Below are 13,002 nucleotides of genomic sequence, written 5' to 3'. Positions count from 1 at the left end.
GATAGATGAAATTTAGAAGGAGACACAAAATCTTGTTTCACGGTGTAGAATGATTGAAAAGCTTGACACAAATGACACCAACTGACAGTCTCTTTTCTCAAAAGTTTATCTTTAGCGATTAAGAAATGGTGAAAAGTGACATGTTTTTGGTTCCAAATTGATACTTTTTGAACAATGTGAGGAATGACAAACGAAATGTGTGTACCAGACCCTGCTGTTATATTATATTAAGAAAATTATACACGAAAAAGAACTTTGATAAACCCATGAAAAATGCTTTAAATGATACATTTCAGCAGCAAGCAGCACTGGCTGTGGCTCAGAATTGATTTGATGCTAGCACATGCAGACTATTGAATTCACTTGCAATGCAAATAAAATGAATATAATAAATAATAATAAGAAAAATAATACATAATAATAAATGAGCGCCAGAAAGTGACTTGTAAGTTATTTTATAGATACGTGCGGCCAGGACTGAACCTTTTTCTTGGTCGCACGGACCCAGAGGAAGGGTTAGGCTGCAGCTCACTGCTCATCCAGGGAATGGATCAAATGCGAAGAACACATTACACGCATCTAGGTGCGTGACACCTATTGGGACTTTAATTTTAAGTTTAATCTTAAATATGTGCAGCCAACAATAAAATCCAGCCTTGGACGCACTTAAAATCTGATCTGATCTTGTGCACGCTGGACGGGGCAGATCAGGGAGCTTGTCCGTGCGCTCTTTGGCCGTTCTGACATCACAACGGCTCATTAATTCAAAAAGAGCATCTTTGTCATCTTTGTGACAGTTTTGTGACATGATTTTTTTATTACATTTGTTCTCTCTCATGAGAAAAATGCCACACGTCAAAAACTAAAAAAACGTGATTTTCATCAGCAGTGAACTTTAATCCTAATAATAAACAGAGCCTAAAGAAGATTAAAATGTCTACCAATATTTTGCTGGAACACAGCCCCTGGGGTCTAAATCTTCCTCCCCACCAAAAAAAATCAATAATTAAAAAAGTATTTAATAAAAAAGATGAATTTAAAAAGTGGAAACCTGACTCAAGGTTTTGACAACGATTTTATTTTAGTAATTTGTATGGATTTTTTTGGGGGGACTCTGAATAGAAAACTGCAAATCAGCTAGTAACTATTATTGTATTTTATTGAACTCAACCAGTTGCAGCTTTTACCCAAACCCTGGTGTAGGTTCAGATAGTGGTGGGTTACGGCGTTGCGCTGCTCCACGGTGCATTTTGATTCTGTGCTAATAAGTCTCCATCTCTTGGCAGAGATTGTTGACGGAAATGTGAAGATGACTCTTGGAATGATCTGGACCATCATCCTGCGCTTTGCTATCCAGGACATCTCTGTGGAAGGTTTGTATCTTTGATGGTGACACTATGGAATCTCAACTGGATTCTGGATGTCTTTTTAAATTATTTTGGCTGCAGTGCATCTTAAAACAGGCTGACTGATGGGAAAGAACATGTTCTTTTCCTTTTATGGGGGGTTTCCTGTGTCTCAGGTCAAAAAGCTTTCGGTCTTTGAGAGATTAATTATCTGTAGTCATTCCATTGCGGTGAATAATATCCTAGTAATATCAGCCAACTAGCATTTATCCTTGAACTGGCACCTCTTGACAGCTTTTTTCTGTTTTGATGTTTTCAGATGACTTTCTCCCACATTAAATCTCTCAGCAGGACCTTGTCTGGCCCTTCCTTCCAATCTACTCTGCTTCATTGGGTCCATACTCTTATCTCTTTTTGATTGCTGCTCAATTTTTTAAAACCAGACTTTATGGTCTGTGCCTTTCTTTGTCTTTAATCACCTCTCTGCGTCGGGGCACATTTTAGAATTAAGAAGCGTAGAGTCTATCTTGCCAACGTTAGATTTCCATCTTTGGGCCAGCTCTGTTTTAGATTCATTTGTTTTTAACTTTATTTTTTTCCACAACTTTTTTTAGAGACCTCTGCAAAGGAGGGTTTGCTGCTGTGGTGCCAGAGGAAGACTGCCCCCTATAGGAACGTCAACGTGCAGAACTTCCACATCAGGTTGGTCAAAGGCACCTGACTGTGGCCAGAAAAGCAAACTGCAGTCCTGTCTCGGAAGATCAACACTTCTTGAAACTCTGTGTTTCATTATCGTGTCCCAAATCCTTTGCATTCCTTTAGTTTTCTGTTCAACATCAGGCGTTCTCGAGCATCTTTTCACTCCTGTTTTCTCCTCTTCCTCAGCTGGAAGGATGGCCTGGCCCTGTGTGCCCTCATCCACAGACACAGACCTGACCTCATTGATTACTCCAAACTGAGAAAGGTGGCTGCTTCTGTGTTCTTCCCTCGTTAAGCTTTTGTGCATTTTTTTCCAGCCTCTTAAAGTCCCACTCCAATAATCTTTTGATCTATTTTCAAAGTGTTCTCTGTGGTCTTTTAAGTATGATTATGCCTATTTAACCAAAATCAGAAACCAGTCGTTTTCTAGAACATAGTTTCTGCAGATTTCATTAGAATTTCAGAAAAAAAAAGAAGATATTTGGAAAAGACCATATTTGTGACAGAGGAAATGCACTGGGTAGGCCACAAGCTCCCTGGTCCATTTCATTCTGATGGACCCACTTGCAGACAACTAGATTCATATATATTTTTTCTTTTCTGAGCTGACATCTGGCTCTAAACTGTACAGATGGATTGTTTCAACTTGGCATTTTTGTTCCACCAATAATGTTAAGGTTGGGGTTATGAAGGGCTGTAAGCCATCCCCACCCCCCTGTTTACAGGGGAATGCTCTGCGCCAACAGTACTGCCCACAACCCGGAGACGTATATCCAATGAACTCCTGCAGAAACTATGTCCTAGAAAAGGACACATATTTTGATTTTTTTTGGATAAAATGGCGTAATCATAATTAAAGGTCTAATCTGAACCCTTTGATAATAGATTGGGTGTGTCCAAATTCGATCCATCCTTCAATGGCCGTGGCCTTCCCAGTGGATAGGCCGGATGTTAACAGCTCTGAATTTGGACAGTCTTTAGATCATTCCAGTCGTTACCATTTGATCCAACTTGGAAGTGTAATTATAAAAAGGTGTTATCTCCAACTCTGAGTCCTGCTTCACTGTCCGCCATTGTTGTCAGAAAATCTTCGCGTTCGGCCGCAATGCATCTTGGGATATGGACAGCAAAGAAGGATCCAGCAGACCAATCTTTGAAATCGGGAAAAAGAAGGCCCTTTTCGATGGCCGCATTTGAAGGAGTCGTTCAATTTGGACATAATTTGTCGTGGTGCTGTGACGTCAGCAGCCTACAAATGCAGCCCAGGAAGAATGAATCTGAACTCACCCACTGAAAGATGATTCGAGTGGGACTTTAAAGCCTCACTGATGCTTTTGTTTACTGCATTGGATTAAAGTTGTGTTTGGCTCCTATGAGTTAATGAAAACTGTTTTTATTTTTGTAGGTCAAATATTTGGGTTATTAATGTTGTGGAGGGCCTATTTTGCTTAATTTCTATGCTAACTGTGATTATCTGAAAATCTGAAAATTGTGGTGGTTTTTTTTTAATGGACTGTTGTTGTTTTTATGTATGGTTATTCTTTGCATTCCTTGTTCTATCTTCCCCATCATTATTTCCTCATGATGCTCTCTGAGTGTCATCAAACTACCGTTTGACATGTTTCCACTCTAAAAACCAAACTCGGTCCGAAGGTCTGACCCCTGACTGTGACTGCCTTTAGGATGACCCCATTGGAAACCTGAACACCGCCTTTGAGGTGGCCGAGAAGTTCCTGGACATTCCCAGGATGCTTGATGCTGAAGGTGAGGGAGCAAAAGTGAAACCATGACTTGGCAATCAAAGACAAATGTGCACTGCACCCACTTTTAAACAAGACCCACTTTAAAGTTTACGTCAGTGTATACGGAGGTGTACACTGGCGTAAACCATAAACTGCACTACGACAGATGGCAGGTTATAAGCTCTTCCTAGAAATGATCCAATCTGTTTAAAAAAAAATCCCTATAAAGCAGTTATTGAATTACTTTGACATCGGAAAGTCAGCGAGCTACTGTTGGAAAGCAGCAGAAGTCAACCCTGATCAGTTTAGTTTGTGTTACAAAACATTTCGTGTTTGACAGTAATCTGGTGGAATAAAAGTTCTCTAATCCAATATGATTTAGTTTGGAGAAGCTGTTTAGAGTTCATCCTCTTGTCTTCTTTTCCAGATATTGTGAACACACCCAAACCCGATGAGAAGGCCATCATGACCTATGTGTCCTGCTTCTATCACGCCTTCGCTGGGGCTGAGCAGGTTTTGGTTTATTTTTTGTTTCATTTCAGGTTTAACAAGAAAACACTAAACAAAAACTGTTTTTTATGGAGCCCTGGATGTGACATAAAAAGGAATAACAAATTGCAAATAGTCTAAATGTTAATTTGTGCACACAATACTAACTTGTGTGCACAAATGCTAACTTGTCCATACAAAATACTAATTTATGCGCACAAATGTTGATTTGTGTTTACAAATGCTAACTTGTGCGCACAAAGTCTGTCAGATAAATACATCTACACATTAAAGAAAAACACAATTATAAACAACAGACCACAACAAGAATCAAGTTTCTCATGCACGAGGGAGAAGCAAAATGTGACAGAAAACAACCACCATGTTTCTCTTCTCAAAGGTTCTGCCTCTCCTAGTGCTGCTTTTATTAAGAACACACACATTTAACCAAATACATTTAAACAATGATAATAATAAAACAATTTCCTTCACAAAGTCCTAATTTGTCCATACAAAATACTAATTTTTGAGCATTAAAGCTAACTTGTGTGAACAAAATCCTAATTTTAAAAAAGCTAAATAAGTTATTTAACCCTTGTGTTATCCTAGGCACTTTATCATTGGAAGTTGGGTCATCTAAAACCTTTTTCTTCAATGATTTATGATCTTCACTGGTGTCCATGGATTACATGAAATCTTTCCACCTTTATCCACCTTTGTCATGGTAGGGAGAACACGTCAATGTAAGGGTGGGGTCATCTAAGATAGCACAAGGGTTAAATATAGAAGAAAGATGTTGGGATATGACCTTTGTTAAAACAACACTGTTTAGACATATTGCTGTCATGATGTAAATATAAAACAAATTAAATAAATGTTTGAGTTCATAAGATCATCCCAGAAAAAGTGTCTGCTTCAACTCCCGCAGTGAAAGCTGCGTCTTGGTCTGACGCCCGTGTTTCTATCTCTCGGACGGTTTGAAGCCAATGCCCCTCCCCCGCCTCTCTAGCTGCTTTTCCTCTCTACCTGTTCACCTGTTCACATCCTATGCAGCAGCGAGTAGTTTTTTCCTGCGCCCCTCCAGTGTGTTCTACACAGAGAGCGCAAAATACGGTCATCATAGCAGCAGGTTGACACGATAGTCGGGGCGCTCTAGCGCAGATTTAATTAATTTTAAGCGCGAGCAGCGTGCTGTCTGAACAATAGCCCAGCCCCCCGTGCACATAAATAGCCAGACTTCAGAGAGAATTGCAAAATTAATATCATCATTAATTAATGCAAAATTGACTGACTTGGTGAGTTAAATATGGCAGATAATGTTTATATCTTGTGGGACACAAAAAAAATGGGACTTCTCCAGTACCGATAGCAGAACTGTTGAGGTCAGATCTTAACGATACTGCGGTCTTGAAGAGCGTTGCTCCGGGGCTCGTTCAAAACCGGGGCTCGGTACCCATCCCTACTTGTGCATCTTAAAAAAATCCTAATTGGTGTGCACAAAATACCTAATTGTGTGTACAAATCCTAAATTGTGCACACAAATGCTAACTTGGGCGTATAAATGTTAACTAGTGAGTACAAATTACTAATTTGTGCACACAAATGCTAACTTGTGTACAAATATTAACTTGTGCAAACAAAATGTTAATTTGTGTGAACAAATGCAAACTTGTAAGCGCAAATGCCAACTTGTGGGTACAAAATCATAATTTGTGTGCAGAATATACTAAATTCTGTTTAAAAATATTAAATGTGTACAATTGCTAAATTGTGTGCACAAATACACAAGAGGATTTTTTTTTTTAAAAAGGCAAATTTGTGTCCATAAAGTATTTAGTATAAGTATAAAGTTTATGTGCACAAAACACTACTACAAAACACTAAAGCCTTATTTTGTTTCATGATTTCTATGTTATGTCCAGGGCTCCACAGTTTTCCAGTGAGTTAAATCACCAACGGCTTTCAATTTAACAAAATTGAAGTGCTGCAACAATCTTGGAGACCTTCTTGTTAGAAATGAACTTCTGTTGGATTTGTTTCAGGCTGAGACTGCTGCCAACCGGATCTGCAAGGTGCTGGCCGTCAACCAGGAGAATGAGAAACTGATGGAGGAGTATGAGAAGCTGGCCAGCGAGGCAAGAGATTTGCTATTCTGCTTCATCTTAATCTGCTCTTAGTGTTCTTTCTGTTCAAACTTTTTCATCTTCCTCCTGAATATACACCATACAACCTTTGAGTCAGTGCAAGGTGATCCCTGCACCACAGATGCAGGAACTTAACTCTGAAAACTGGTTTAAGGTCAAACTTTGGTTGAAAAAGACACACATTTTTCCTGCAGTCTGGGTTTTCAGAGGAAAAGTCATTGTGAAGCATTCCCCCTCCCCCCCATTTCAATTATCAGTTATCTGACTTAATTTTATGGAATAACTGGACAATCCCTCTGAAGGACGGTGGGATTATAAAGGTCAGGAGAAAGATGAGAATTTTTGAAAACAACAGTATTCTGAAGAATCTGGAGCTTCAAAAGTATAACTAAGATTTCTTAACTCTACTTTACTCAATAAATTGCAAATTTAAGCTTAAAATGCAGCATTACCTGAAAATTTGCTCTTTCAAAATAATTCTGGAGCATTGTGTTGTGAAAAGTAGGTCAGACGGCCTTGTTTGCTCATGGTGCTTTATTCTGCAGCTGCTGGAGTGGATCCGCCGCACCATCCCTTGGCTGGAGAACCGGGTGGCCGAGCAGACAATGCGCGCCATGCAGCAGAAGCTCGAGGACTTCCGTGACTACCGCCGTGTCCACAAGCCTCCGCGTGTGCAGGAGAAATGTCAGCTGGAGATCAACTTCAACACCTTGCAAACCAAACTGAGACTCAGCAACAGGCCAGCCTTCATGCCCTCTGAGGGCAAGATGGTCTCGGTGAGCAGGAGCATGCAACCAGTTGCGGGCTCCAACAATTTGTTTTTCTTTTCACAATAAAACTTCTTTGTTTTTAGGATATTGCAAATGCTTGGAAGGGTCTGGAGCAGGTAGAAAAGGGCTACGAGGAGTGGCTGCTGACTGAGATCCGCCGTTTGGAGAGACTTGATCATTTGGCTGAGAAGTTCAAGCAGAAGTGCGCCATGCATGAGGCCTGGACTTCAGGTCGGCTCAAAGAAACTACACTAAACTAAGAAAACCTGCAGATAATGCTTCTCAAACCAAAAATATCTGTGGCTTTCAGGCAAAGAGGACCTGTTGTCCCAGAAGGATTATGAGTCTGCATCTCTGATGGAGATCAGAGCCTTGATGAGGAAGCACGAGGCCTTTGAGAGCGACCTGGCCGCCCACCAGGACAGAGTGGAGCAGATCGCCGCCATCGCTCAGGAGCTGAAGTACGACAAACCAACAGCAGATTGTTGAGGAGTATCTCTTACTTCCTGTTTTGGTTCTGACTCAGTACCTGCAGACCTCAGAGTTCTATTGGGTTTGTGAACCACCAGTAGATCGTACAGTATGTTGGTCCCACAAAATTAACTGATCTATAAACCAGCAGCTTGTCTTTATAGTCAATTCTGTGTGGAACTGCTTGGTAAAGACTCCAGGACAGGAATGTAGACTGTAGCAACCCTGCTTCTCTGAATCTTCTGAACATGAGGTCTATCATCCCTCTGTTTGAATGAGAGGGAAAACGGCTAGTTTAGTTATTGTGAGGCTGAAACAGAACACACTGTTACCCTTCCACTGGGCATGGGATGCAATGAGTGGATCCAGATCTACAGCTGTTGCTCTTTTCTGAAATTTTCAAGCCACAGACACATCCAGAATATCTGGTTAAAGGAGAATTTTAACACTGAATCATTTGATAAATGTGATGAAGAGGGGTGGTGGTTACACACAAACGATGTGTTGTTCGTCTGTTTGAAAAACATTCCAGTCAACATTTTAGTCTAAATCTGTCATCATTTTGGAGAGTTTAGCATACTGAACTGATAATAGCACCAGTTGAAACCAGACGCTGGACAGAACGAATGTGCTGGAAATTTTTTTCTCAAAACAGTTGTTGATGTAAAAATCTTTTGGGATCCTCAAAGTTCCTCCTCTGCATACTATAAAGCTACATTCACACCAAACGCGATTCAGCACGGGTCGAATTAGTTTCATTTTCGACATTCACCACACATTCAGCGATAGACTGCAATATAACGCCCTAACTAAAAAGTATCGATACATTATTTTTGAACAGGTGATAAAACAAAAATTCACATGCCTTGTTTTCTTTATTCACGGCCCATATAAAGGGCAAAGCCCCATAAAAGCCTTTTTCAATGCAAGATCAGGAGTGCCTTGAGCTTGCCAGTGCAGTAAGCAAGGGGCCGTCTAAGAATTTATTTTTTCCCCCATATTTTATTTTATTATTTTTTTTCCCTGTTTTTATTTGATTACATTAAAGTGTGGGTTGTGTCTGGGTCAGTGTCACTTATGGTAATAAATAAATAAATAAATAAAATAAAAACTTTACCAGCATTTGCAAACTTAAAATTCAGTTTTATTGAGATAAAAGTGGTGAATAGAGGATGAATATGGAACTTCACATAAAATATTTATCTGTTTTTGAACCAGCTTTATTCATAAAAATAATAGAATGTATAATTGCACACATAAAGTACTCTTCCTTTTTGTGATAGCTTTTTTTGTGAGAATCATATCGAGATTAAACTAGCTCCATTAAATAGAGAAAGACATTGCACAACTTTCACAACCAATTTTTTTTTTACCCTAGCGGTCAAATGTGGAGTTGAACACAAAAAATTACAATTCCTTTTTGTAATAGCTTTTTTTGTGTGGAAATCATAGCAACATGAAATTTGCCTACCATCTTCCTCTATTGAAAGGGACTAGTTTAATCTCGCTATGATTTCATCAAAAATTATAATAAAAAGAAGAGTAATTTTATGTGTTCACTGGTTTTATATTGCTGTGGTTTTTACAACTAAAGCTGCGACAAAAAGAAGAGTAATATTGGATATGAAGTTCAATATTAATTCACCAGGGTTAAATTATGTGTGAAAGTTGGCCACACTCCTCATCTGCTAAATAACAATCGTGACATCCTCTTTATTTACTTTTCAAAATAATTTATTACAATATATATGTAATACGTTACCTCTGCATATGTCACAATCAACAATCAATAGCAAGCAATGGTAATGGGGTAATTATCATAACAATGGCGAGCAATTAACATCACCCAGTGAGGGTCCTTGGGCAAGACCCTTAACGCTACGGCCTACCTCATAACCCATGAGAGACATGTCATGCCGGCTCAGACATCGCCCGGCCAAACAAGGTCTGCGCCAGATGCAGAGCATCCTGATAGAAAATGGGCTACTGGAACAAGACGGAAATGGACTAGATGTGAGAACAAAGTTCTACTCAAGCAATCCCACCCAGAGGGGTTACATGCAGAGAATGTGGAATGAATGGATGCTTCGAAACCCACAATCAAGACTAACTGCCAAGCATACACAAACGGCAACTCCTATCACAACTTGAGATTGAAGCGGTACAACACAATCGCAACACCACGTGAGAGCCAGAACATCAGGGCAGAGAGGAGCTTATACCACCCTCCCACCCTGAGATTGGGAACACTGCCCCAAAAACCACAGATATGCTGAGCGAGGCAGCAACTGACCTAAAAGACAAGTTCATGTCTGGAATGAACACTAGGCAACCCCGACACCAGCTACAACGGTTAAGTGATATACCATCTGAAAGTCTCCTGGAAACGGTAAATGAAGCATTGAGGGCAATTCCTACCATAACAATCACAGAAACCAATAAACTGGTGTACACTTCAGCAGCAATGATCCTTGAGATGCTTGGCTATAAGAGCAACAAACCAACAATACCCACCATGGAAGCAACGGTTGGAGGCAAAATCAAGGCAGCTCAGAGGGATGTATGTAAGCTGACAGAGGCTGAAAGAGGTTCAATGAAAAAGCAACTACCAAAGAGATACAGCCAGATGCCCATACTTGAAGAACTGGAAACTGCCAAACAAAGGCTCCTGGCCTTTAGCAGCTGCCTAAAGAGCTAAACAAGAGACAATGAAGTCAGACGGATAAACAGGCTGTTCGCAACTCAGCCTGCGAAAGTGTACGCTCAGTGGCAGGGTCAAAACAGCCGAGCAGACCCACCAAGGCTAGAAACTGAACAGTACAGGAAAAGTGTAAGGGAGAAAGAGATAGCACTCGACAGCAATGCCCAGTGGCTGGACTCTCTGAGAGAAGAACATAGCAACCTCCCTAACCAGAATCCAGTAACCATAACTGTGGCAGACATTCAAGAAAGTCACAGACTGACCGGATACAGACCTACTGGCTAAAGAAACTCATTGCGCTCCACGAGTGCCTGGCAGCACAAATGAACACCGAATAACTAACGTGAAGGTGAACAATCCTGATCCAGAAGGATCCCTAAAAGAGTGCAGTCCCATCCAACTACCGGCCAATAACCTGTCTCTCCACAACATGAAAGCTCATGTCAGGCATCATTGCATCCAAGATAAATAGGCACATGGATCAATACATGAGCAACAACCAGAAGGGCATTGGTAGAGACTCCAGAGGAGCCAGACTGGTTGACAAAACAGTCGTTAAAGACTGCAGGTCACAACACACCAACCTGTGCACAGCCTGGATTGATTACAAGAAGGCCTATGATTCAATGCCACACACGTGGATCACTGAATGCTTGGAGCTGTACAACATCAACAGGACTCTAAGAGCCTTCATAGAAAACTCGATGAATCTGTGTAAAATCACCCTTGAAGCCAATTAAGTGCATTTGCAGTCGAAAGGACTGCGGTCCGAACCCTTCTCTGGACCGCACACTATAACAAAGCACCTTCCCTGCCTGCAAACGAGGAGCTAAGACTCCAGCTGCTCTGATCAAAGACACGGTTCGCTTGTGTAGGGCAACCGGTTCATTCTAATGCAGCCACAGATCTTTTTACAAAGTGGGTTAAGGCAAAATATCTCTATAAACACTACAAAGAATAATGTCAGACCCAACTTATGAGGGAAAGGAACTTTAGGTTACTAAAGGAAATGTGAAATGAAAATATGTAGAGCCAGAACACATCGCCACGCTACGTATTTTATCCAAGTGGGGTTACCGTAGTGTGACGTTATCCTCAGTCGAAAGGACCCGAACAGTTATTGCAGGCCGAATGGTTATGGTCCCTACACTGCCCACAAATAGTTGTGCACTCTTATTGTGTAGTTTTTGAGTTATTAGTACATAAACAGTATTTTCACTTAAAGAAATGGTAGTAGTGATCAATTTTTAAGTTGAATAAAGTGATTTTGGTGCACAATTCCAGGCCATGACTAATATATACTTGTTCTACACGTCCTGCAATGTCAACTCAAAATGATTTTTGTACTTCTACTATGTATTTTTTAATTAAAAAAAAGCATTTTAGACTGAATAATAATACATAAACATAACATTTTAGACTGCAAATACTGCATAAGTTGTCAACTTTGAACTTCTAAATCAACATTTACCAGGGAAGTGGGCATGAAAGGAAGTCACTCTGATCTGAAATAGCAGTAATGGAAGATTCAGCTTTTGCTATAAAAGCAAAAAAAAAAAAAAAAAAAGCAGTTTGGATGAACTTTATGGTTTTTCTGTTCAATCAAGGATGAAAACAGTAAAAACAAAGAAAACAACAGAGAATCCAGAAAAATCTGACAATTGTTTTGGGAAACCTTATACATATTATTTTTCCTTTTTTTAAAAATGAGAATTTATTGGATTGAAATGAGCAGTTAAGGATTCCCCCCAGTCAGAGCTGAGGAAGAAACAAAAAGGCGGAAGCAAAGGCAATCGAAGAAGCACACGTTCAGCAGATCCAGATGTGATTACGTGAAGAACAAAACCGGAATTGATGAGTTGAGGGAATATTAACAAGAAGAGATAAAAGGATTGTTCATGAAAGGGCAGAAACTTCTGATCTGGAGTTCTCTTATTCTCCCTCTGACTCTGCAGCTTTGAGGGGATTTCTTTGAGGTTACACACAGATGATCAGCTCTGAGGCTGAATATGAATACAATCCAACCATAATTTATTTATTTTTTAATTTATCATAAGGCACTTCAAAAGCTCGTGTTTTGTTTTCAGAACCAAAATATTCAAACAAAAAGAACATTGTGATGCAGGAAACATTCCAGCCTTCATTGCATTTTTTAGGGAAAGTTTATCTCCTTTAACTCTTGTGCTATCTTAGATGACCCCACCCTTACATTGACGTGTTCTCCCTACCATGACAAAGGTGGAAAGATTTCATGTAATCCATTGACACCAGTGAAGATCACAAATCATTGAAGAAAAAAGGTTCAGAGCCCTGTCTAGTGGGTCTAGATGACCTGACTCCCAATGTCGAAGTGCCTAAGATAGCACAAGGGTTACAAGTTTTTTATTTTGAAATATTTATTGCAGTGAGGAGCAAATAATTTCAGTTTAAATACTATTTTTTCTGATCCAATGTGACATGGATGTAGCTCATGGTGTTTTTGACTCCATCAGTGAGCTGGATTACCACGATGCTGCATCAGTCAATGCCCGCTGCCAGGGCATCTGCGACCAGTGGGACAACCTGGGCACCCTCACCCAGAAGAGGAGGGATGCACTGGAGGTGAAGTTCATGAAAGTCCACGTCATAACTCCGGTTTAA

General features: G+C 40.2%; 1 protein-coding gene across 1 annotated transcript in view; it reads left to right on the top strand.

The window, feature by feature from the left end:
• The window catches only part of actn3b (actinin alpha 3b), a 41,602-nt gene that overhangs the window by 21,639 nt on the left and 6,961 nt on the right, over window positions 1–13,002 (top strand). Inside the window, exons 4-13 of the mRNA XM_004079863.5 lie at window positions 1,287–1,373; window positions 1,961–2,048; window positions 2,232–2,310; window positions 3,728–3,809; window positions 4,215–4,300; window positions 6,319–6,411; window positions 6,966–7,196; window positions 7,274–7,421; window positions 7,501–7,651; window positions 12,855–12,963. Coding sequence (XP_004079911.1) covers window positions 1,287–1,373; window positions 1,961–2,048; window positions 2,232–2,310; window positions 3,728–3,809; window positions 4,215–4,300; window positions 6,319–6,411; window positions 6,966–7,196; window positions 7,274–7,421; window positions 7,501–7,651; window positions 12,855–12,963 — 1,154 coding nt within the window. The remainder of the gene's footprint in view (window positions 1–1,286; window positions 1,374–1,960; window positions 2,049–2,231; window positions 2,311–3,727; window positions 3,810–4,214; window positions 4,301–6,318; window positions 6,412–6,965; window positions 7,197–7,273; window positions 7,422–7,500; window positions 7,652–12,854; window positions 12,964–13,002) is intronic.

This window comes from Oryzias latipes, chromosome 18, assembly GCF_053564925.1.
Source record: "Oryzias latipes strain Hd-rR chromosome 18, Olatipes_Hd-rR_3.1".
NCBI lineage: Eukaryota > Metazoa > Chordata > Actinopteri > Beloniformes > Adrianichthyidae > Oryzias > Oryzias latipes.
Note: the sequence above shows the minus strand (reverse complement) of the source record. Positions and strands in the feature narration are given on the sequence as shown.